The 27,248-nt window shown below is 35.3% G+C and overlaps 2 protein-coding genes and 1 pseudogene across 2 annotated transcripts; all 3 read right to left on the bottom strand.

The window, feature by feature from the left end:
• On the bottom strand, window positions 1-3,014 carry LOC104728174 (uncharacterized; annotated as a pseudogene).
• Window positions 3,015-3,947: 933 nt separating this feature from the next.
• Window positions 3,948-4,692, bottom strand: LOC104723953 (defensin-like protein 82). Its single transcript, XM_019232566.2, has 3 exons — window positions 4,664-4,692; window positions 4,388-4,480; window positions 3,948-4,196 (listed from the first exon to the last, which is right to left on the bottom strand). The coding sequence occupies exons 2-3, from the start codon at window positions 4,467-4,469 to the stop codon at window positions 4,009-4,011; spliced, it is 270 nt and encodes an 89-aa protein (XP_019088111.2). The 5' UTR covers window positions 4,470-4,480; window positions 4,664-4,692; the 3' UTR covers window positions 3,948-4,008.
• A 13,035-nt stretch (window positions 4,693-17,727) lies between these two features.
• On the bottom strand, window positions 17,728-20,931 carry LOC147934295 (uncharacterized). The gene is made up of 9 exons (XM_087472575.1): window positions 20,782-20,931; window positions 20,620-20,709; window positions 20,314-20,509; window positions 19,553-19,884; window positions 19,209-19,412; window positions 18,735-19,130; window positions 18,388-18,462; window positions 18,171-18,256; window positions 17,728-18,058 (listed from the first exon to the last, which is right to left on the bottom strand). Exons 1-9 carry the CDS (start codon window positions 20,929-20,931, stop codon window positions 17,728-17,730), a joined length of 1,860 nt encoding a protein of 619 aa, XP_087328701.1.
• Window positions 20,932-27,248: the final 6,317 nt, after the last annotated feature.

Genomic DNA, 27,248 nt, shown 5'->3' with positions numbered 1-27,248 from the left:
TTTAAGACCAAACAAAGTGAACCTAATAATTGTTACAAAAGACCAAAACATGATTCAAAGGTTCTTACAAAAGACCAAACAAAGTTCACCTAGAAACAAAACATGAACTCAAAAGCACGCGAACCCGCAAATTCAATCAATAACTTGGCTTTGAGGTTGCTGCCTTGATCCCATGCACAACTCTGTTGTTCCAGCCACTTTAGACTTTTTTGAATGTTTATAATCCAGAGGTCCACTTTGCTTGCAGCCCTTTGTGTTATGTCCAGCCTCAAAACATCTTCCATAATGGATGATCCTCCTTTCTCTAGTAACTTTAAGCTCTTTTCCCTTGCTCTTCTTCTTTTGTGGTGACTCATTCCTCTCCTTGATTCTTTTAGGGACACTTTTTCTACCTTTAGTTATCGGTCTTGGTGGTGGCTGTATCTCAGTCTGACCGGACTTAAGCCAAAAGTTTGGTCCTCTAACCGCATCTATATGTGCATTGTACTCATTCCTCCACCTAGAAGTCAAATACCAAGATGAAATATAGTCCTCTACCTTGAGTTTCTTGATATAAATCACCTTCAAAGCATGCCGACAAGGAATGCCTGACATCTCCCACTTCCGGCATATGCAAGAATGCATGGCCATGTGAACCTTATATGATGATTTCTTTTCCTTACCTCATACTCACCTGGACCAGCAGGAATGACTGTACAGTTTAATATCTTCTTCTGCTCTAGATTCACCCTCTCCATCGCCTTTATACTATACTGACCTTTGTGATTATTTGCCTTCTTTCTTCTAATATCTATGTGCACCATTGCTCTTCTCCTGATAGTTTCAAGCATTTCCACCAATGGCAACTCTCGTGTAACGTTAATGGCATTGTTAAATGACTCATTGATGTTGTTACTTACATCATCACAAGAGGATGTTGACTTGAAATAGGCAAGACTACAGTTTTTTGGATTCTTCTGCATCACTGATTTGTAGACATTCATGTCATACATTTTCAACTTCTCCAAACGTTTGATGTATTGTGTGCTGTTATAACTCTTGGCAACCTTCCAGAACTTTGCTTTCATGTCAGCCCTATGTGGATGCTTCTTCTTTAGGTTAGCATATATGTGTCTTGCACACATACGATGCTCAACTTGTGGCAATAACTCAGAAACAACATTCAATAAACCCTGAAATCATCAAAGAATAATTATTATGCAGTAAATAATAACAAGATGAAAGTTGTAGAGTCCCTTGTAATAACCTTTTGTCTATCTGAAATCAGTGTAAAACCAACACCATCTCGCAGATTCAAATCAGACTGCAACTTCCCAATGAACCACTTCCAGTTTTCTTCATCCTCTTTGTCCACCACAGCCCATGCAAGTGGATACATTTGATTATTTGAATCGCGTCCCACAGCAGCCAACAACTGTCCTTTTGTGTAGTATTTGAGAAAGCAACCATCAATGCCAAATATTGGACGAGAATATTGACACCATGTTTTCTTAATCCTAGCAAAGCACACGTAAAATCTGTAGAAGACATCTAGTCCTCCACCTTCTCCCTCAAATGTATCTACCTCCACAGTTGATCCTACATTAGAACTACAAAAAAACGAAAAACACAAAAATTATCAATGCACAAATTTATAACACATACAAAATTAACAAAGAAAGAGTGAAAGAGTGACTTACTCTAATAGCTCAAGTCGATAATCTTTGAGTCTTGAGTATTGCTCATCATGCTCTTCTTGAATAATCTCCAATGCTCTTGCCTTTGCCTTCCTACATTGATCACCAGGTGCGATCAAATTCCAACGCTTCATCATATCCGCTTGAATGACCTTAGGAATCAGTTTCGGGTTCTCTCTGAATTCATCCAAAAACAACCTAGCAATAACCTCTTGAGTAATAATCTTGCTATAATCAGTAACGTTGCAGCTGTGATCATCATTGAAGGCTTTTACCATCCACTTCTACAATGTTGTTTCATAAGAACAATAAATTCTCCATGCACAGGGTTCGGTCTCTTCTTCTTCTTCATTTTTGGGATTTTCTCCTTGTTCCTTATCTCTGGTTTCTCCTTGATCTTTATATGCGGTCCCTCCTTGCTCTACGGTTTCTTGTCCATCACTGGTATTTGGATCCTCTCCTTTATGTGCACATCCACTTGCACATTTAAGTTCTGATCTGTCTTTATCCCATCACACATATTTAATATTTCTTCCTGTCTTCAACACATAGTCCACAATTGCTTTCTTGAACGCCTCTAAGCTGTCAAACACTTGCTTAAATTTCAGCTCACCACTACCTTTCACATATCTTACATACTCCTCAGTCTCATCATCTTCACCACCAGACTCCACAGGTGTCGCATACTCATCATACTCATCATCTAAATCAACAAAACCAGCCACATTTCTTTCCACTCTTACTTCTTCTTCAAACTGTTCAGCTTCACAAACTCTTTCTTCTTCATTGGCTTCTTCCTCAGCTCCATCATAATAAGGCTCCACAAATATATCAAAGTTTTTGATATAAGCTTATGCTAAACACATTTTCTTGAAATTTGCATCACCATTTGCCACTGCTTTCTGGTCTTCTTGTTCTTCAAAAGGCAACTTATACCATACTCGTTGGCCATACAAACTAACTGGAAGATGATTCATCATTTGTTCAAATAGCTCACTCGCTTTTGCTTCTATATATCGAACACAACCACCATCGTAGTAGACATGGCGACCAATCTTTACAAATTTTCCACTGTGGTAATAAGCAAATTTGGCGACTGAGGCCTCCTCTTCGAGAACACTGCATCAAATGTCCACAATTTTAATGTTATTAACTCTTTCACACATTTCGTCGAACACATGGTGGACACTAAATAAAATTACAACTAATCATGTAAATCTTATAGACAAGACATGAGTTATATCATACGATGAATGCTAGAAAAAACATATCAACTACAACAACAAAATTGAATAGAGATCTAACAAATACAAGTAAAAAAAACTCCATGTACCTCATTGTCGAGCTCACTGATTTCGTACAAAGCAACCAACAAAACTGAGTTAATCTCCAAATCAAACACAAATCAAACAAAGGACTCGTTCAATTTCTCCTTCGCTCCTCCATCTCTCAATGTTTCTCTTTGTTTTACTCTCTCAATTTTCCAATTTCGTTTGTGAAGGAAGGAAGAAGACGAACCCTAAATCGAGAAAAAAACACCCAATTCTATAAACGACGTCGTTTTGCTTTTGGCCTAAGAATGTTTTTGAGTGTTAAACGACATCGTTTTAATGCTTACGTGTAGTCCTAGTCATCATCCCGTTAACGGCACATTAACTCCGTTTCACGGTTTGGGGGTTTAATCCATATTTGTATAATTGGTGTGGAAAATTTAAATTTTATTAGAGTTTAGAGGGGAATTGGCACAGTTGAAAGTTTCAGAAATGTGTGCGATAAAGTAACTAAGTTTAGAGGGGAATAAGCCGTTTTCCTCTTTTATTACCACCACACTTTTCTTTAGGTGTCATCAATTATTAATATGTCACTTATCAAAAGAGATAATCTTTAATTTTGTACCAAAATTCTTTGATTGACTTGTTTTGACTCGTTGTCATTTTTTTTTGCGCTCCACTTAACACGAAACAAATTGTTGTGATTGCCCTGAATTATGTCATACGTCGGTATCCAAAATCTAATGACGATACGCAAAAGCAACGTCATGGTGGATTTTATCTTGTGAACTATACAATTGATAAATTATCATTATTGATGTAATCATCGAAATAGTAAAACTCTCCCTTACCCTATGTGTTTTGAGAAATTATTAGAAATCTCAAAAACGTTGGGCCCATATGGTCAAACAATAGGATCATGATTTTTGAGTCGAAAGCTGAAACTTCAGTGATTCCAAAAATGTCCGCAAAAGAATATAATTATGTGATAATGGTAAGATGAATAAAAGATATTTTAATATATGTTTTTTATATAATTTAAAATACAAAGTAGTTGAAGATTAATCTGTCATGATCGGACTAGAAGTAGGAGAATCATCTTGAAATTCCAAATTGATTTTGCAGCAACAAACAGGAAAAGCAAATGTTAGACAGTCTCCTCCTTTGTAACCGAGAGATAAGCACTTTGCATTACATGCAACTCTGCTGCTACATCCATATCTCCAATCCTGACATGGCTTCCGTTTTCCTGTTATGTATGTTTATAAAAAAAAATTGCAAAGATAAGTACATATAAAAAAAAATTAGTATTTGAAAATAAAATGACCAATAATAATACAACTATTTGTGTTCACTGACTTTAACTAAATTACCAAGGAAATCTCAAAGCTATTTTTCTTTTTTAAACTAAAATCAATACGTAATAAATAATTGGGATACCTGATGTTATGGGCAGCAATAGCACGAGAGTAAATATCACAAACAAAGGTAATATAATAGTTGAAAATTTCTTGGTAGCCATTAAATATGTTTCTGAAAATAAACAAAAAATCTCTTTAGAAATTAACGTTTAATTTCACAAAAAAAAACATTTAAGAAATTTAGATTCAAAATTTTTTTTTCACATAAGAAAATTATAGTATAAATATTCATGTTGCCTTCTTCAACATAAAAACTTTTAACTTATGGTATTTGCATATTTGTAATCTGATTTACCTTTCTTCTCTATACAAAAGTTGAGTGTGTTGGTCTTGTGTGTATTATATACATATATATATATAATGATATAACATTACATATATAAATTTATTGATATTCCATATAATGAAAATAATAAATTTTATACTATACTTAAACCTAGACTAGAAAGTTTGTCAAAAGCTTTCATTCACTTATGTAAATTCCATATGTGACTCTCAAGAAATGTAAAGTTATTATCTTTTTATTCAAAATTTTAGGCATATATGAGATATATTAATAACATTCATTAATTATGCATATTCATTTAATTGTAATGATACAATTTTCAAAAAAAAAAACAAAAAATTATTTTAAATTTTTAAAAAAATTAAAAAAATTCATGTTATAAGCTTTCTTAATATGTTCCAATCATACATTGTTTTTTATTGAGTGGCTAGAATATCTACAATATGTGCTACCAAAAAAAAAGAGAAACAAAATATATTTTACAAATAAAGTTCTAAAATTATTAAGATTATATTTTAAGTTTTAATAGTCTAGAAAGTAAATTTTGATATCCTTAGCTTTTTCTCTAGAGGCCTAGATGAATGTTCATGTATCTCAATTAATAGTTGATCGAAAAAGATCCCCAAAAAAATCATCATCGATCTTGGCTGGTTAATAGTTAAGGTTTTTGTTGGAATAAAAATTTTACCACTTAAATATCTTTGATCTTAAAATACCTCATATTTTTATTGTTGGTGGATTCAAACTCTCGACGTAGCAGCAGTTAATTTACGAGCATTATGTAATCATTTAATGATGTTAAATGTTTACTCCATCTATATTATTATTTTTGAAGTACATTATGTGTTATGCGAATGAACGTCTTATTTCCCCTTTAAAACTATCATATCGTACCAGATCCACCCCGAACTTTCACCTCGTTCTATATCTCCTTCAAACTTAAGTTCTTTTTCTATTTTCTCCCTTATCGATAGTTCAATTGCTATTTCTCCCCAGATTAAAACTTCTCATCTAATTCTCCATAAATATGGTTTATATGGTTCACGGTTGGTTTAATATTTGGTTAACCAATTAACAAATCCTATTAACCGGATTAAACCTACTTTCAATCCGATTTCAAAATTAAACCCATCAAACCCAAAAATTAAAAATATCAATAAACCTAATTAATTTTCTTCATCATCTCCGACATGAGACTCCCCATACATAATTGTTTGCTATTGATCAAATCATGTACAACATCTAGCTCTTAAACAATGAAAGCAAGATTGTGAAGCAATCAACCATGGAGGAAAAATCCCAAAATCTCAAAATTTCAATTCCATATCAAAACAACAAAGCCCAAAAATCAAACTAAAAAACCAACCAACGAGACACACCACCCAACTCTCTCTCTCTCTCCAAATTCCCAATTATCACGTTGAACAAATTTGAACGATTCACCAAATAGTGATCTCATATTCTTTGGAATTGATCTTGTGATTGAAGTTCAAGACTTTTGAATTTCAAATTTAATCAGAAACCCAAACCCAGATTTTTTTTTCTTTCTGTTAATTGCCAAACCCAGAAATTAAAAAGAAGAGAATCAAAGAAATGAGAAACCATTGCACATTTGAAGAAGTAAAAGCAAAAAAAAGAATTGAAAGGATTGTGTTTAAAGTAGACCTTGATTCTCCTGTTATTAGGCATGAATTCACGGATGGTGTTTTCTTGATCCTCGTAACGGAAGGTAGAAGAAGAACCCGGTCAAGCAGAAGAAGATATTGGATTTATTTATGGGTCGGGTCTGGTTTAAAAATTGGTTTCATACCGAATTTGTGTCGGTTATTTTTGGGTTTGGTTTGTAAACCATTTAAACCGAGAAAATTGGGGAAATTGATAGAAAACTATCGATTCGGGGAAAAATAAACGAAATACTTAAGTTTGAGGGAGATATAGAACGGGGTCAAAGTTCGGGGTGAATCTGGTATGATATGATAGTTCTCAGGAGGAAATAGGACGTTTTCCCGTGTTAGGCCCTTGAAGTTTTGGTTATTTAATTTGTTTTATTTACAACATTAATCCCTAACTATTTCCCTAAAATAACAATTCCTGGAAACACATTTAATGGAACTATATTAATCGAACAAATTTATTTACACTTATTGCCATAATAATATTGACACCATCAATACTTTTTGATGTTTCCAAACACAACTCTACGCATTAAATTTTAAAACAAGATTAAAATCTGAAAACTTATTTTAATAGATCTTAAAAGATTATATGTGATAGTTGAATGTAAATCGACCGACTTTGAGAAACAAAGGATTACAATTTCAATGATTATTATGACGTATATAACGTTCATAAACACGAGAACCCAAATTAAGAAAATCAATTTTAGCAAATATTTAACTTTGTCACCAAAAAATACATTTAATTTGGTAGATATCTCCTTTAGAAACTGAATATTGTTCTGCAATAATGTTACCAACTCACATAGGCATACAGAAAAATCTCGTGTTTATTGCTAAGGATCGTTTGATTCCTTGCTCATCAAGCATTATTGATTTATTGGTTAAGAAACTATTGTATTATATATAATTTATTTTTATTTTTTTGTAATTTGAGAAGGCTTGATTGTGATTTTCGTGCATAGTTATATGGTGGGATGGGTTTTATCTAAGTTCACTTCAAGAAAATATAAACATTTCTTATTGTTAACAAACAAAGCAAGATTGAAAGGCAAACAACTCAAGTGATGTTCAAAAGAGGAGCTCGAATTTGAAGAACTAAGAAAATGATTTAGCACAGGTACGTTTACTTTAGAATTGTTACTTTTTTTTTTAATTGCTTACTTGGCTTTTGAAATTATGTTTTTCACAAGAACAGGGCCAATTAAAACATGTTTCATTTTTTCCCTATAGGTGAGTCCTTGCAAAGGCAATGTTGAGAACATGGCCAATTTTGAGTTTAGTATACCTACCTTGGTATCATCTTTATATCTATTATTATTAAGATCTATGTTATTCTATGGCTTTCCTAATTCATTATTAAAGTTTTGATTTACAATATATTTTCACATATCTCAATCCCATATACCAAAATTTGTTTTGTTTTTTCATCAAGCAACATTCAATAAAAATAAGTATCAAACCCTTATAAGTAAGTGATTCTTTTGGATATGCCGATATGTAGAAGTAAGAGAATGGTTTACTATCAGATTTTTGAAATTAAGTTTACTTAATTTTTGTTTATTGGCCTTCGTATTGTATTTATCACAAATCTCTCGGTTAATTTTACTCCTAACAAGAGGGATAGCTTGTGAGTTCAATATACTTATCCACGTGTATTATGGAAGCTATTCAATGCACAAAATTGTAATTACAAAGTTTATTATATAGACTGACATTATTATTTTCAATATTTTGGTTTAAGACATGAAGTATTGATGACTATCCATTGTATCAAGGTGTATGTAACAGTAGAGTAAATGTTTTATTGATCATAGCACTTAGACTTGATCATTCTACACTTTTTAGTATTTGTTTAACTATTAGAAAATAAATTTGTGATTTAAATAATGATATATAATACCTCTCTTGAAAACCAAAAATTAGCATTTCGAAAGATTTTTTTTTGTGTATCAAAATTAGTTTACATCATACTTTATATTAGTTTCAAAAAATATATTTGAAATGAATCTAATTAACATTAATTAGTATCCCATAATTACAATATTTTTTTAAATATATATATATATATATATATATTCTAAATATTTTAATTTGCTAAAAGAAATTTAAATGCTCGCCGGTCATTTAATGGAGCAGGTTAGAATTTATACAAATATGATTATATAGTTTTTATGGGTTGTCTATTATACTAAAGCACACAAAATATCTTAATTTTGAATTAACAATCAAAATATAATTATATAATCCTAAACACTAAATAAAACAAATAAAATTAATCAATATAACTTACACATAAAAAATTATCCCGCGGTGTACCGCGGGTTAAAATCTAGTATGTTTTTATGAATATATTGTTTTTTTTTTTTTTTTGTCAATCTTACTAATATATTTTCTTGGTCTCTTTTGTGGTAATATGTGGGTTAAAAACCACTTTAGTAACCTGGTCCAATACCCAAAAAAAAAACCCAAACTTTTTGATGTTTTTTTTATAGTAATTGTTTTCTCTTTCTTCCGTATCGGAAACTCTAGCGCCACCGACCAATAGAGCTCCGGCCACATCAGAGGCGAGGTTGAAAATACATGCCAAGAGAGTCAAACAATTAATGGAAAAACCAAACTTCCAACTGCTAAGACTGTAGAAGAAAATACAATTCTTATATCACTCTGGAACTACTACTGTATAACAAGTTGTACAGGTAGTTGAACAAGTGACAGACTCGCTTGACTACACAAGAAACAGTTTTCTAATTACCTTCTAAGCGTAACTACTTTATATGTGTTATATACATATGGTCATTGTGTTTCTATTTATTTCCTCACATCCGTTACACCAGTTAAGAATATATAGTAAATATATATTCTCGATTAACATAACTACATTATGACATTCTCTATATACACACTGAGAATAAGAGGTGAGTTGGCTACTTTATCGTTCTAAATTTTTATTTTAAATAGCAAAGTTAGATTTACATTCAAATATTATATATATATATATATATCTTATATAATATAAGAAGGTTTTCTCCTAATTTTGCATAACACGACGACATTTGGCAGCGTATATTTTCGACACATGTCCTCACTTCTTAATTATTAATTTCTTTTAATTTATTTTTCTTAAAAGTACATACATTTTTTTTTATATTTATCAATATATTATATAATTACCATAACATTTTAATTTTGTAAATAAGAAAGAATTAAATATTATGTCATAATTACATTTCCGATAATTAAATATTTAAATATTAATATCATAATTTTGGAAAAATATAATGTGATGGTTATTTCGACAAAAAATTGTAATATTTGTTTCACAGTTTTTGTACCAAGAGATCAAATCAATTTATTCTAAAATAATTTCAAGATATAAAACAATATGATATTTTATATTTCTTTAATAGTAATCATTAACACAATTAATTGCATATTATTTCTTTAAAATGTAACTCCCATGATGTTTGAAAAAAATTAAAAACAAATCTTTCATCATATGAATACACTTTAATGTATTAATTGCAATACAATTATATTTTTACAAAAAAAAAAATACAGATAGAACCTATGGTATATTTATTCTTTGAAATGTAACCATAACTTCCATGATGTGTAACCAAAAAAGAAACTGAAAAACCTCTCATACTACGACAAATTTATCTATAAATAGGTAGACAAAATCTTCATTAAACATCATACTCTACCTCACATAATTTTCTAAATTTTTAATATTTAACTTTTTTCTTTATGTGATATTTATAGGTTTTGAAATAAATAAGTTGAGTCGAAATTTTGGAGCATATATAGAAGTGAACATGTGAAATGTTGTTATTTATTAGAAAGAGTTAGATGAAGAAGGTCTTAGGCACATAACACATTCTCACTTGTAAATGTTGGTAAATGTTGTTTCGAATGCCTATTTGTATATCAATGTTGTAATTTGTTTTTCTTTTGATCCATTTGATAATTTTTTTATATAAAAAAATTCGTTTTTGATCATATTTCATAAACCCTAATAGATTTTATATCTTAGTCACAATATTTATGCTACTTATTACCCATGCTATATTTTATACAAGTGTGTTTGTATGTATTACCCATGAAAATGAGTTTACACAAATATTAACTGTTTCGAATAATATTACTTTAAATTTGTTCCTTAACCATAACATTATAATTTTGTAAATAAGAAAGAATTAAATATTATGTCATAATTAAATTTCTGATAATTAAAGATTTAAATATTAATATCATAATTTTGGAAAAATATAATGTGATGGTTATTTTGACAAAAAAAAGTATAATATTTGTTTCACAGTTTTTGTACCAAAAGATCAAATCATTTTATTCTAAAATAATTTCAAGATATAAAACAATATGATATTTTATATTTCTTTAATAGTAATCATTAACACAATTATTGCATATTATTTCTTTAAAATATAACTCCCATGATGTTTGAAAAAAATTAAAAACAAATCTTTCATCATATGAATACACTTTAATGTATTAATTGCAATACAATTAAAGTTTTACATAAAAAAAAAAATACAGACAGAACCTATGGTATATTTATTCTTTGAAATGTAACCATAGCTTCCATGATATTTGACCAAAAAAAAACTGAAAAACCTCTCATACTACTACAAATTTATCTATAAATAGGTAGACAAAGTCTTCATCAAACATCATACTCTACTTCTCACATAATTTTCTAAATTTTTTAATATTTAACTTTTTCCTTTATGTGACATTTATAGGTTTTGAAATAAATAAGTTCAGTCGAAATTTTGGAGCATATATAGAAGTGAACATGTGAAATGTGGTTATTTATTAGAAAGAGTTAGATGTAGAAGGTCTTAGGCACATAACACATTCTCACTTGTAAATGTTGGTAAATGTTGTTTCGAATGCCTATTTTGTATATCAATGTTGTAATTTGTTTTTCTTTTGATCCATTTGATAATTTTTTAATATACAAAATTTAGTTTTTGATCATAATTCATAAATCCTAATAGATTTTATATCTTAGTCACAATATTTATGCTACTTATTACCCATACTATATTTTATACAAGTGTGTTTGTATGTATTACCCATGAAAATGAGTTGAAACAAATATTAACTGTTTCGAATAATATTACTTTAAATTTGTTCCTTAATGTTGTTACAACTTTGTTTCTATGTATTTATTAACTTTGTTTCCGATAACCATTTCCATAGTCCTTTATTGTATATATAGGTTATGACTTATGATGAGAAAGGTTTTGCGATGGTTTAGGATTTAGGGTCGAGGAAGATTTGGATGTCTAGGTGATATATAACTCAATATATGGGTTTCCAAAGCCATGTGATTCTTCCAAATTCATTTTTTATTTTCTTACACAGTTTAGTCTTAATTATTTTCTTAATATATAATTAACATCTAATTTCTTTTCACAACATTATTGTTTCACTATGAATACACTTTTTTCTCTTCTCATATGTTCCATTATTTTTTCTAGCCATGATCGATTGTTGATGATGTGATGATAGTGCTTACCCGCAAGCAGAGCAAGGCAATGAGATTTGACCATGTGTGCAAGTTTAACCAATACGCATTTAACAAGACTCACTTCTACCATGTGTTTATCAAGTCGAAAGATCCAAAGATTACCCTAATTAAGCTAATCCCAGTTGCATTCTAGAGATAGAGACAGAGGGAACAAGAGAGAAAAAACAATGTTTTCGAGAAGTAGGAAGATTTGAGTTATCTCTTCTTCCATCCATTACATGATTTTTAGAAATAAAAACATAGAAGAAAAAAAAGAATATCTGGTGAACAATTATTTTATTGTTTTCTTAGGTTATGCAGTTAACACTAAAAAAAGTAACTCGATAATACAATGGTATTTTACTCTTTTTCGTTGGTCATTTTGCATATAATACAACATATATATATATATATATATATTTAAAGAGAAAAGTATAACACAAAAAAGCAAGTTTTATTTGATATAATAATATATCAATATATATTAATAACATTTTTTAACTCAATTCTAAACTAAAATTCAGTTTGCATTTAGTATGTTCAATAGATATAAAGTATGTGATAAAAATATAGAAATATCTAACAGAAAACTTTCTTTTCCAAATGCAATTAATCAAGAAACAGAAAGAATTCTACTTGTATAACACAAATGTGTTTGAAGTCATTTGTATAGTTTATTAAGGTTAAAATATTTTATTGCTAAAACATTCAAATTATAATAATAAAAGTTTTAAGCATGTGTGAAGCATGCTGGTAATATATAAATATCAAAATTATTTATGCTACCTTTAGTTATCTAACTGATGAAATTTATTACACAGAGAGTGAAGGAAGATCATGAGTTTCGGCTCAAGAAGAGGTTATTCGAGAAATTCAAGCTATTGTCTCGTCCTTCTTGGAGGTGTCTGGTTTTAGAAGATATTGATGTTTTAAAGATTATGTTAAAAGCGGACAAACTAACACATAATGACCATGCTCAGCTGCATTTTATTTTATATGTAATCAATGTTCTTTTTCCAACGTAAAAAATGTTTGTACGTCTTGATTGTGCATCATTACATGAAGAGCTCTATATATTATGGGATACAGACTAAATATTTTAAAGTAGCTTTCCAAATTAACAAAAAATTTTAGTTTAATGCTTAACTAATCGATAGTCATTCATTTTAAGTGACTAAGAATACTTATTTAAAAACATAACAAGTAACAAATATAAGATAATTTAGTGAAACACAAAATGTAAAATTTTAAATATTTTAATAAATCTAAGATATGTTAAAATTATTATAAAATTATCTCGCGCGATGCGCGAGTCTACTTCTAGTAATATATATCGAAATGTGAAGTTAGATTTACTTTATCGTTCTCTAGACTATAACTCATATTCTACCAAGACTATTGAATCAAAATATTCCAACCAAAACAAAGTTGAAAATAAAATCCAAGCCAAAACAAAGTTGAAAATAAAATCCAAGCTGCTTTTATGCTCCGGTATACTTCTATATTTTGAAGAAACAACCAAAATTTACAAAATGGAAGAGAGTTTAAAGCCCCAACATTTTATGTTTCGGAAACTTGGTTAAAGCCTCAAACATTCTATAAAAATGTCGACGTGAGTATTACTCGTGTGGAGAAAATTTATGGAATGTTTCTTACCTAATACTAGAATGAATTTTCCTCAATATTACTCGTGTGGTTTTTAGTTTCCCAAATAAAAAAATACTTCACGTGAATCCTTTTTGGTCATCGGTCCCCCCCACCCTCACGTTTCATTTCCTTTTTGTCATGTCAGTATGATGTATTTTAAAATGTTTGTGGTTATGACATGAGTAAAGAAAAATGTTACCAAATGTATGATAATGAATATGGTAATTCTAGTAGGTGAATATCTACAAAACACACTATTGGGATTTTGGCGAGAAATGCCATTTTTGATTAGAAACTTTTTTAAAATGCCATTTTCGCATCACTTCGTGAGAAATGCCAGTTTTTCGTGTTTGGAAAGCTTAGTAAAGACGAATTTGCCCTGGGCAATGTAGAGTTGAAACGTTGGTGGGCAATTCAAATGAAAGGTAGCATTAATGGCAATAGGACATGAATTAATGGGAGCAAAGCTATGGTCCATAGGGTGGTTCGTAGGTTTAAGGATAAGATAATGGTAGGTTAGTAAACATAAACAAATGTCTTGGTAAACAGAAACAGATCTGAAGAAGGTTATTCCTAAAGAGAAGGTGGAGTTGGTCTTTGTCGGCAAATCGGAAGTATGGGTTTGCATTAAATATGTTGTTTTCGAAGAGACATGTCCATTAAACATGCATTAAGTTGGGGCACTTGATAAAATGTGGTTGGGGTGTGGAAAGTTGCATTGATTGTGTTTTAACGTGGGTTCCATGTTGGTGCAGATGGATGGTAAAGTGTGTCTTCTTGTGGGTGAGTGGACATGCTCAGATATGGGGGTGTGGAAGTTTGTTGTGCGGCGTGGACAAATGGCTAGGTTTTTTTCTATCAACAGAGAAACTACTTATATAGTGGCGAAGGAAAAGATAGTAGAGATGTTATGGGTCAATCCTGAAGAAAGTAATGTAGAGTTAAGTTTCTAGCACCCAGGGGAAACTATTGTATTCACACAAGGTAAGATGTCCCCGTCTCAGTTTGCATTGAAGTTGAGTTTGAACAGTTTAAAGCAAAGAATGAGGAGTGTGGTGGGCTGTATTTGTATGTCTCAATTCAGAAGGATAAGACGATATCATGCGATGATGGACAACATATGTTGTCCACCGGGAAATATATGAGTGTGGGGAATGCTAGCGACGATGGACTTCCCCAATTGCCTACAGAAGATGGACAAAACCGCGAGTTGAACATAATGTCTTATGGTGGTATACCTCCAATGTCTCTCGGTGGTGGACAGGAGGTAGAGAATAACGTCATGTCTACCGTGGAAAAGGACAACAATGGCTCGGGAAAGGAAGTTCCGAGTGTTGGTGAAGAATGTCCGGTTATGGACTCTGACGATGAATGATGACCGGATGATGCAGTACCTCACCTACACTGACGAAGGAGAACGTTGTGACCCCCGTACGATTCTGTCTCGTATAACCGCGACTGAGGAACAAATCAATAACCTGCACGAGATGGTCGAAGAGTTAAGTGCAGGCTATACGGACTTCAGGGCATCTGTTCAAGGTTTCCAGCCTCCGCCCTCACCTCTGAGACGCAATATTTCTCACTTTGCTGTTATTATGGCAATTGTTATCGGCCTCGCTTGCTTTGTCCTTGCATTCAAACGCTGGTTCACAAACTTTTGAGGTTGATCTGCTCCTCTTTGGACTACTGGTGGACATTTTCATTTTATCGTTTAACCTTAAGTTGTAAAACCCAATATCCTAGTGGACACTATGGACAACCTCTATGAGGATGGTATGATCGGTGGACAAAACCAATCAAGTTGGATCTGGTCCATCCAAGCATATTGGTGGACCAATACCTTTGATTTTGATTAATGTCCTCCGCCTCAGGAGAACTGCAAGTTGGACAAAATCTGTGTTACAAACCAGCCAAAAAAAGCCCCCAAAACTGGGACACCATAATAGGAGTCACAGGAAGTTAGAGGATATTACCTGGGGGCTTGCCTCTTGTCCATCGGAGAACTTGGTCTATCGAAAAAATATGTTTTCTATGAAAAGCCATATAACGCATAACGAAATAGACTGGTTTACGTGGTTTGCCAACTTTACCTATGAACGTCAACGGCAGTAAGATTTCGAGAACTAAGAACGGCAAGATCTAACTCGGAATCCCTACTGAAACTAATTAAATGTATGCTAAACAATTTTGGCCAACAAGACAACGAACACAAAGGAAATAGTTTCCTTTCATACCAGGAGGGAGGATTTTGAACCCAGGAAGTAGTCTCGGGAGGTTCGGGCGTGGCGGTGGACGGAGGCAAAGCCGGGGGATTACCTCGTAGCATTTTCTGGATGAAGAAATTCATCTCTCACAACCTCTTAATCCAACGCTTCCGTCACTCGATTCGACGTGCACCTACTCGAAGCCTCTTAATCGAACGTTTTCTTCACTCGATTCGATTGTGGCCAAGAGAAGATGAAAAGCCGACGTCCTTGGTGAAATCAGAATAATGAGAGGAGAGAGAGATGGAATTATGGGAAAGTAAAATTATAACTTCGCCTTTGTCTGGATCGTTGCATTACCCAATAAACCATTAACTGCACATGTTTTTTTATTTTATTTTTTAATCAAAAGTGTTTCATTTTCGACATTAATGGGAGAAGGGTATAAGGGTATTCTTGCCTTTCCTTTATGGCAGGCGGGAAAAGACAAAGGTGAAAATGACATTTGTGAGAAACAATGTTACTGTTCATGACATTTTTGGCTAAATTCTCTTTTTCATGTTTGGTTTCTTTTGTGACCAAGCCAATCTCCTTGTACTGTTATAATTTCTATAAATATAGGCTATAGCTACATGTTTGAAAAAAGTAGGCCGATTATGTTTTTATGGCACAAAAATTTGTAACTATTCTTGGAATGTTAATACTACTATTAGCAATTTATATTGGATTTTCATTTGAGAGTTTGTCCTCAAAAAAATAAAGTCCATAATTCTAACTAAGAATTTATGGATCTAGGCCCATGTATCTCTTCAGACCCGTAATCAAAACATATGGTTTTGTCCCAAGAATAAATTTGAACCAATGACCTCAATATTTTTTGTCAATTTTTTTTACCATTTAAGCTATTGAGTCTTTGTAAGATCCATAATTCCTATTAAAATATATATATATATATAGCTCATTCGAGGTGGAAAGCTTACTTGCATTTGATCGTGAGAAGCCAAATACTCGAGTTCGTCACTTCGTCAGTCCAATATCACCTCCAGATTGATTCAAATGTTTAGTATGAAACAGTGGTATGTATCTAGGCATTTAATGTGAGGTTAAATTGACCGAGATTGAGCTTAAGAGTAACGCTATCGTTTTGACACACACAGGTACACAACTCACATTTACCTCAACTCACATCCGATTTTTTTTTTTTTTTTTTTTTTGCTAAATGAGTAAATATCATTAAAAATGAAAAAGTTTGTATTTACATAGGAAATAATCAATATATTGGTTATTTGGCCAAAAAAAAAAAAACAAGGAAGCAACAATTGCCCAAACAGAGAGGTGGTGAGCCTAAATACGAGTCAACTGACCCAGAGGTTGAAAAACTTTTTGAAGATCTTGCTATGTCCTTTGGTGATGGTGGTGTTAATGATTTCTCGGTCTATTGATTTGAAAATGGTAGACAGAGGAATGATTTAGGAGTTGTGCAGGATGTTGTTCCTTTGCTTCCAGATCATAAATTGCCGCGTGGGCTACGAGCTTACGAAGGGCAAAAGGAGAGAAAGCAGTAGTTAGTCTGAGCCAGTCTAGTAAGCTCTCCCAGTTATGGAAGGTAGCTAGAGGGAGGCCAAGTCTGAGTTTGATGGCTCGCCAGATAGTATCACTAAAGTCGCAGGAAAGGAGCAGATGGTCCCTTGATTCCACGCTCAGGGAGCACATGCAACATTGCGGAGAGATCTTCATACCCCAAGACATCAACCATGATCTTGTAGTCAGACGGTTCAGGTGAGCAACCCAGAAGTGGAAGGAGTTTCTTGGGGTTGCACCCTTAAATCATATAAGATTTGACCACGGTATAACAGAGTCGTTCTGCCTTATAGCCTCCCAAGTCTTCGAGGAAGAGTAACTGTCATTAGCAGTACCATTGACAGACCAGCCATATAAGTCGTCGGTTTGCTTCTGTAGAGGAAGGGGAATGGTAGTAAGGAAAGTGTGGAGATCCAGAGCGTGTTGTGATCAAGGAGAAGGGAGAATCCAGATGGCACCGTTTGTTGCCTCGGCAATCGAAACAAAAAGGGAAATCCTTAAGTGTCTAGGAACCTCAACGCCAAACACCTCTAGAAGCAGCCCAAGCGGGGTCCAGGAGTCTTGCCAGAAACTTGCAGTAAGGCCATTACCTAGGGTGGTCGCTAAGAATCTCTGCGCAATGGGTCGCAATCGCAGGAGGCAACGCCAGTTCCAAATATCATTGGGGCTTTCCTTGATGAACCATAAATCGGAAACACGACCAGACAGCCCATCTGAGAAGTGGTGTAGTCTATGCCAAGAAACCCACAGAGAATTATTTCTAGAAAAAATAAGCCAGATAAACTTCAGGTTAACAGTTAAATTCCACTCAGTAAAGCGTCTGAGGCCTAATCCCCCTTCAGATTTTGGAGACAAACTTGGGCCCAAGATACCTTTGCTTTATGATGGTTGTCAATGCCGCCAGACCACAATAACCGAGAGCACAATGATCAATAATTTGATCTCCCTGATACAGCCCCTGGGAAGTTTAAAGGTGGAGATCCAGAAAACTACAATTCCAGAGATAACAATAGCTAGAAGTTGGAGTTTTCCTGCAAAGGACAGGGCTTTGGTAGTCCAATGATTAAATCTGCACTTAAGTTTGTTCACCAAGGGGGCATACTCCGATATCTTTAGCTTTCTACTCATAAGAGGTAACCCCAAGTATCTTATGGGCAAATCCTCCTGTGGGAACCATAGTTCGATATTGCTGTTCTTTCAATCTCATCCACACCCGCCAAAAAGAGCTCTGTCTTGTTCCTATTCATGGTTAAACTCGACCAGCTAGCAAAGTCATCCAAAGTTTTGGTAATACCATGAAGCGAAGAACTCCCGCAATCAAAGAAGATCATAACATCATCCGCAAACATCAGGTGTGAGAGATTCAATTATGATGTTTTAGGATGATGGAAGATATACCCTGAAGAGTACCGAGAGGAGATGAGTTTTGAAAAGACTTCCATTGCCAAGTCAAAGAGGTAGGGAGACAAGGGATCACCCTGTCTGAGGCCTCTAGTGCTTTTGAAAAAACCTACGGAAGCTCCATTTATGGCGATGGAGAAAGTCGGAGAGGTGAGACACTCCTCAATCCAATTGATAAAAATCTCCGGGAGGTTTATTGCACAAAGAGTGGAGATGACAAAATCCCATCTAATCGAATCAAAAGCTTTGTGAAGGTCTACTTTGAGCATACCACGAGGGGTTATGTTTGATCTGTTGTAGCCATGAACAATCTCCGTAGCGAGTAAGACATTTTCTGACAGGCTTCGGCCCTTGATAAAAGCGGTGTGGTGAGGGGAGATGATATCAGGGAGTAGTTGTTTGAGTCTGTTCGCCAGAAGCTTTGAAATGACCTTGTACAGGGTATTGAGGCAGGAAATAGGCTTAAACTCTGAAGGCTTTTAGAGGTTCAAAATCTTGGGAATTAAAACCAGAGTAGTGGCATTCCACTGTTTGAGCAACTTCCCTGAAGAGAAAAATTCCTTTACTGCAGCGAGGATTTCACCTCCGACAATACTCCAGCATTTAGTGAAGAACTCCACCGGATATCCATTAGGTCCGCTTGTCTTATTTTTAGGAAGGGAGCAAAAATCATCTTTCATCTCCTGAGAAGTGAAGTCCTTAGATAACTGAGCCTGTTGATCCTCAGAGCATCAGAAGTCGAGCAAGGTAGAGACGTCGTCCTGAGTAAATCAGGGGGGGGGGAGAAAGGTCCACCAAGCAAGGAGGTGAAGTAGTCCTTAAAGATTTCTTGGATGTCGACAGGATAGTCAACCTTATCTCCAAATTCGTTTTCCAGATAATGAATGAGATTAGTGGCTTGGCGAGAATTTGCTATTTTGTGGAAATAACTAGAATTGCAGTCACCATCTCTCAGCCAAGTCACACTCGATCTTTGTCTGAAAAACCTTTCTTCTGCGGAAACCAGGAACTGCCATCTACACTCATCATGTAGAAGTTGAGCTGCCACTTGTAGTGAAGGAGAAGATAGAGTCTTACTCTGACTCTGGATTACCACCTCGTGCGCTTCAGAAACCCTTTTTTCAGTCCCGGAATAATTTGATCTGCTAAAATCGCGGATAGGTTTCTTAAGAGCTCTGAGCTTTCCTGAAACTCGAAACGTATCAGAACCCACAAAATTTAAAGAGAACCACTGCTCACGGATAAGGTCAATGAAAGCAGTATCCTGCAAGAGATAGTTATATAGCTTAAAAGCCTTCTTTTGGGTTTATTTTGGTGTTGAGAGGTTTATTGAAGAGCACGCGTGATCAGAGAAGTCTAGTTCACCAAAGGAAAGAGGGAAAGTAGCAGACGAGTGTTCATTTACTCTATCTAGTTTCTTGGCTATAGGGTCTTCTCTTCTCTTATTCCACCAGGTAAACAGGCATCCTCTAAAAGTGAGGTCGTGTAGAGAGGCATTGAAAATGCATTCTCTGAAATCTCTACAAGGTCTATCCACCGAGAAAACATCTGATGCAGAATGTTCGTAGGGATTCAGGATTTGGTTAAAATCGCATATGACAGACCAGACTTTACCTTGAACCGCAGGGTCTCTAAAAAGTGAGAGAATCTCGTCCCAGAGGAGACCTCGCTCTGCCTCTTCGTTTGAGGCATAAACAAAAGAAACCACCATGGTTGAAACAGATTCGGGGAGCTGAGCTTCGTAGGTTACCATTTGGTGGGATTTAGACAAAACAATGGCTTTGACAATGGGGTGCCAGAGGACCCAAATCTTCCCAAAAGCCAAAAATACATAGTTATTATCATGCAGCCAGCCCGATGTGACACTGCTAATAAGCTTTGAACACTTATGCTGCTACACATGGGTCTCTATAAGACTACCAAAAATAGGCTTATCTCTTCGAAGCCATTTCTTAAATCAGGTACGGTGGGGTAGCTTATTAAAGCCTCAGGCATTCCAACAAAAGATATCTACACACATTGAAGATGGGTTTAGTTGAGACATTTGCCTCGCTTACGCTTGCATTGCCTTTGTGACACCACCTTCGTGAACTCAAAGTCATCATACTCCTCTGAGTGTTCGGAAATCTCAGAGTCACTGCGATTACTTGAAAAAGCATCTGATGAATCCAGTTCTGCAGCAGAGACACCTGCGGAGCTAGTGGACTTTACAGACTTACTCGACTCTCCCATTTGTGTAGGACCTGTGAGAGTCGACGAAACTCTTGAGAGGATACCTGATTCTTTTGGAGCATCCCTAGAGCTGCATGGTTGACGTGAAGGCGCTGAAGGTTAGGTTGCCTTCATATGATAAAGCGGGGCTTTCTTCTTTTTTTTGGCTCTCGGGCAGACATCAACAGTATGCGCAGATGAGCGGCACCCTGAGCAGGATATAGGAGCATGCTTGCAATGCTTGACACTGTGTCCGATCTCCTTACAGTGTGAAAAGATTGGGGGCATCCAGAGACTCGAGACAAGAACTCTTTTGATCTCACTTGACTGAAACTTCACATTAATTGCCTCTGGAGTGGTCCTGGGGTCAATAATTGTGAAAACCTTTGCGACCTCTAAGTTCGACTTGTTTATGGTGGATGGGTGCAAATATTTTGGGTCCCCGACCAAACTTGTAATATGTTCAAGGCCGTCATCGTTGAAACATTGCAATGGCACATTCTGGAGTTCCAGCCATATAGGAGCTGACGAGAGCTCTGGTTTTGCTGGAATTATTCCTGGAGTCTAGTCCGCAACAAACATAGTCTGGCCATCAATACTCTAGAGGCGCTGGTTGAGAACACGAGAACGGGTCTGGGCATTTGGAATCTAAAAAGGAAAGCATTACCCTCAAACTTAGAGACCGAGATATCCCTAAACCTATTGCTCCAGATTCCATTTACAATGGTGTGGATTGTTCCTTGCGATGGAGGATCAGAGTAAAACTGACCGATAATGAATGAATCCCAAGATTTTTGATGCTTTTCAATGATAGATTTTGGCATCTCGACACAAGCTTCGCCTGAAGGGAGAGTAAAAGCCTTACCCTTCTTTGACAGTGATTTGGTAGGTCCTTTGAAGAGCTTGAGCCATGAAACTGACTATTTTTGTGGTGTGGTGAATGATGAATGGAATGATGATTTATGAATGAATGGATGTCAGGGTGTTTCAATTCCCCTTAGGCAATTGTAGTATAAGAGGTGTCAATCCAATCTGAGTGTTTGTGAACAATTAAGATGTGTATATGAGACTAAGTCAAGCCAGATGTAAAGGATGTTTGTCACTAACAATCCTATAATGAAAATGCAAAGTGCAGAAAGCAAACTACAAGAACTAAGAACTAAATGCAAATAAAACAGAATGATTATAATAGCAAGAACAGAAATAGAAACTATGTTGATGAAGAACTAATGCAAGATAAGTAATGAACAGAAAGCTAAATGAATGCAACAGGAATAAAACAGGAATTAAACAGGACAATCACAAATCATAAACACAAGTTCTGGGGACGAACTCGAGCAGCACTCGACCGAGTGTAGGTCGAGTACAGGGTCGAGCTAGACTAAACGTGAAAACAGAGCAACACAATAAAAACAGAGCAATGCAAAAACGAATCAAACAACAAGCAAGCAATGATATTTAGACTAAGATATTAATAAACAAAGAAGGCCTTGAGGAGGGATTCATGGGCTGAACTAATCATTGTGGTTATCTAACTTGGTCAACAAATCTCAAGCAAACTTTGAGCTAATCTCTAGACATACTATTCTAAGACATGTTTAATCCACTCTCATGGCAAGAAACAATCAAACCTATGCATTTCTAGACTTGTTCTCACAAAGTAAAGAATCTACACAAGCAGGCATTAAGCAATACATCTCAAACCAAACAAGACCTCTAATTAGAACCATTCTCAACATTTTTTTTTACTTCCCATCCTTTCACTAGACTTTTACTTAAACACATTCTCCTCTTAAAGACTCTACCCTCTTTTCTTTCTCTTTTTCCTCTTTTCTTTTCATAACAGCCAAGTCCCAAACCCAACAAGTGAACCACCTAGTCCTATCTAGTTTGAAAAATGCAAACTAGAACTACACAAGGCTTTACTCTTGTCAGTTCAAACCTAACACTTTCTACCAAGCTCAATCCCAAAAATAGGCCTCAAACACACAAGAATAAACATGGCTTGAAAGACAGTTTGGTTTAGGGGTAGGGGAACTGATTCCTAATGAGGAAATCAGCTACTTGGATCAACAAGAGTGGTAAAAAGGAAGAAGATGATCCAAATATGTATATGGTATCCATGAGTTTAAAGCAATGCACACATTGATAATTGAAGGTCAATATTAGGTTCTTATAAATAGGAAATGGTTTCAAATCTCAACATGCTTCAATTTAGACCAAATGCAATGTAGGAATTCAAGGCTTGGTTCAATCTTATGCTTCTAACCACTCAACTAGCATCAAAGTACTATTAACTTGGGCATTGATCCTAGTCTAGTGAATAAACAAGCTAACAAGGGAATACTCATCATAGATACCTAATGCAAATACTATACAATCCTATATGAAACATGCTAAACAAGATCCTAATATGCAATGCAAACTACATGAACACTCTTTTTTTTTTAATAAAGATTTTTTCAAAAATTTTCAAATTTTTAGGGTTTTTCTATGCCTTAGATGATATGCAAATACTAACATGATGATGCTAAAAATTTGAAATAAGAAAACAAAACACAACATCAAATGCTATCTCAAACCCTCCCCCAAACTTAAATCACACAGTCCTCTGTGTGAAAGAAATTTGATTGAGGATTCAGGATTAAAAACAAATCACAAAACACAACATCAAATGCATTGATATTTACAAGTGAAGGTGATAGTGGTACCTTAGGGATTGTGGAAGTAGTTGTCCACATCCATCTGCATGTTGTCATAGGAGTAGTTGGGGTCTTGTTGATGACTTGGAGGTGGAGATTGGGGCAGCTCGACGATGGGAATCGACCGGGACTCGGTCGAGTACGTGCTCGAGTGGGGGGGTCGAGCTGGACCGCGAGTCTCCTTTTCTTCTTCTATCTGGCCTCTCTTGCTTCCCTGATCATGAAAATACCAAAACTAAAATCAAAATACCAAAAACCTTAAACAATATGTACATGGATACCTTAGGGATTTCCTCCCTAGTAAGCTTGTTTAAAGTCACTAAGCTTGACTTTTGATTGCCTTCTTAGGCTTTGTTTAGATACCAAGGAGGTGATGAAATCCCCCCTGGTTCGACTTGGTAACCTTGGTGTTCCTTCTTGATCACTACTTCCTTAACACTTGAACTTTGCTTCTTCTTAAGCTTGAGTCTTAGTCTTGCCTTCTTCAAAGACCTCTTGTTCAGCTTAACTTGGAGTTCCTTCACCAAATTAGTCAGTTCTTGAAGAGAATTCTTAAGCCTCTCCACTGATTCTTCTTGAAAGGATAGCTTAGCACTTGAAGGTGTTTCTTTACTTGAGACCTCATGATCCTCGTTTCTTTTGATAGTGTAAGGTGGATCATTGATGGAAGGCAGATTAGTAGGGTTGTTAATGTCAAATTTCATAGTGAAGTCTTCAGTCAGGTGGAGCTTGATAGTCCCCATATTCACATCAATTACAGCCCCAGCTGTGGCTAAGAATGGCCTTCCCAAGATAAGAGGGTCTTCAGGCTCATGTTCCATGCTCATGATTGCAAAATCAGTTGGGATCCTTGCTTCTCCTATCTTGACTGGGAAGCTCTCGATCACTCCAGCCACATCCCTCTTGGACCCATCTGCTAGAGTCATATAGAAGTTGCTTGCCTTGAAATCTTCATAACCTAACTTCTCAGCCACTGAGTATGGCATCAAACTCACTGAAGCCCCTAAATCACAAAGGCACTTGTTGAAATGCATGTAGCTGATGGAGCAGGGTAGGTTGAATGAGCATGGATCCTTAAGCTTTGTTGGGATAACAGCTTTCCCAATCTTTTTCAAATCCCTCATGTCTTGATCATGAGCCTTCGTCTTTGACATCTCAAGCAAAAAATCTTGATAGAGAGGATATGGAGCATACTGTTCCAAGGCAGGTCCTCTCTCTTCTTCTTGGTAAGCAATGATGACCTCTTGTATGCCCATCACTTCCTTCTTCTCAATCACAGCTTCTTCCTTCAAAGCTTTCTCTTCCGCTTGTTGTAAAGCCATCTTTTCCTTTTGCTCAATGATCTCCCTCAGTTCCCTTATCTTTTGTGCCTTGAAACGTCCTGGGAATGGTAGAGGTGGCTTGTAAGCAGGAGGAATGTACTTAGCAGGCTTGACAGCTTTTGTGTCTTCAACTCGATCGACCACTCGATCAGGTACTCGGCCGTGTGTGTGGTCGAGCACCTGGTCGAGTTGTTCTTCTGCTTCAGTCTGCTCAGTAAAACCTTCACTCTGGGCTTCAATTAGTGACGAACCCTCCCCACCTTGAATCGCACTGTCCGTAGTGACATTTTCCTCATGGAGATGGATGGCGTTAACAGTGAAATCCCTTTGGTTTTGACTAGCTTGTTCAGGAAATTGGTGGGGCTTAGGAGTTGAAGTAGAAGCAATGGAGCTCTCCATGTACTGGAATGTAGAGGTCAGACTTTCAAGCTTGTTACTCAGGTCATTAGAATAAGAATTCAACTTCTGGGTCAGCTCTTCAAACTGCCTTGCTTCCTCAATCTACTTATTGGCTTGCCCAAGCAACAGCTGTTGCAACATAGCTCTTAAGTCAGGTTCTTGGGCTTGGTAGGTCTGAAACGCTGGAGGGTGACACCATTGAGTCTGGAAACCTTGTTGATGGTGCATGGGTGCATAATGGAACTGACTGCTTTGAAACATGGTTACAGACTCGAACGGACACTCGGTCGAGCACTGGCACGAGTTGAAGGTCGAGTAGACTGAGATGTGAAGTCTATTTGAATCCGGCTTCTGACTCGATCAAGTACTCGATCACGCACTCGGTCGAGTGGTGGTCGAGTTGGTGGTCGAGCTGGTACCTGAAACTCAATCACAGATAAGCAGTAGAAGAAACAAGATCAGTAGTGAACAAGTGGATAAACGAACTTAATCTTAGACTTCTTTTGATCCTAATTGTCACAAAAACACACTCAAATGGGCAACAGCGCCAAATTGAAACTGACTATTTTTGTGGTGTGGTGAATGATGAATGAAATGATGATTTATGAATGAATGGATGTCAGGGTGTTTCAATTCCCCTTATGCAATTGTAGTATAAGAGGTGTCAATCCAATTTGAGTGTTTGTGAACAATTAAGATGTGCATATGAGACTAAGTCAAGTCAGATGTAAAGGATGTTTGTCACTAACAATCCTATAATGAAAATGCAAAGTGCAGAAAGCAAACTACAAGAACTAAGAACTAAATGCAAATGAAACAAAATGATTATAATAGCAAGAACAGAAATAGAAACTATGTTGATGAAGAACTAATGCAAGATAAGTAATGAACAGAAAGCTAAATGAATGCAACATGAATAAAACAGGAATAAAACAGGACAATCACAAATCATAAACACAAGTTCTGGGGACGAACTCGAGCGGCACTCGACCGAGTGTAGGTCGAGTACAGGGTCGAGCTAGACTAAACGTGAAAACAGAGCAACACAATAAAAACAGAGCAATGCAAAAACGAATCAAACAACAAGCAAGCAATGATATTTAGACTAAGATATTAATAAACAAAGAAGGCCTTGAGGAGGGATTCATGGGCTGAACTAATCATTGTGGTTATCTAACTTGGTCAACAAATCTCAAGCAAACTTTGAGCTAATCTCTAGACATACTATTCTAAGACATGTTTAATCCACTCTCATGGCAAGAAACAATCAAACCTATGCATTTCTAGACTTTTTCTCACAAAGTAAAGAATCTACACAAGCAGGCATTAAGCAATACATCTCAAACCAAACAAGACCTCTAATCTCTTAGCAAGCCTAATGGTAAGCTCTAGATCTAGCCTTATCTATGCTCCTTAGACATTAGTGTGATGCTAAGATGCTTGAAATCAAACCCTACCTTCTCAGATATAGGATCAGCATTAAGAACATCTAGCCTAGAAGAGACCTACAACAATCAAGCTTGACCAAATCAAATAAACCACAAGATCAACCCAGCCTAACCCATCCTCAAGGTCCTAAACAAACTACTCACAAGAACACATGGTGAAATAAGTCAAAAACCCAGAAAATATTGAAACTTGCATTATTAGAAAGATGAAATAGAGATCTACAATATTGATAAAGAAATGAAACTCGAAATCTTAATATCTTGAAAGTTATGTAACCAACAAAATACAAGAATCTAGTCTTTCTTTCTTAAACAAGTACAAAATCTAAAAAATAAAAGAAAGTGCAAAAGGAATAAATCTAAAAAAGGTAAAAACTAGGTTTTAGACTCTCTAAAAAGCTGGACTCTTTGGTGGCTGCAGGTACAAGGACCTTATATAGGAGATGAGGTGGAAGCCCTAAAAATAC

The sequence above is a fragment of the Camelina sativa genome, chromosome 11, assembly GCF_030686135.1.
Source record: "Camelina sativa cultivar CO46 ecotype springtype chromosome 11, ASM3068613v1".
Lineage (NCBI taxonomy): Eukaryota > Viridiplantae > Streptophyta > Magnoliopsida > Brassicales > Brassicaceae > Camelina > Camelina sativa.
The sequence above is the reverse complement of the archived record's forward strand: the minus strand, read 5'-3'. Positions and strand labels throughout refer to the sequence as shown.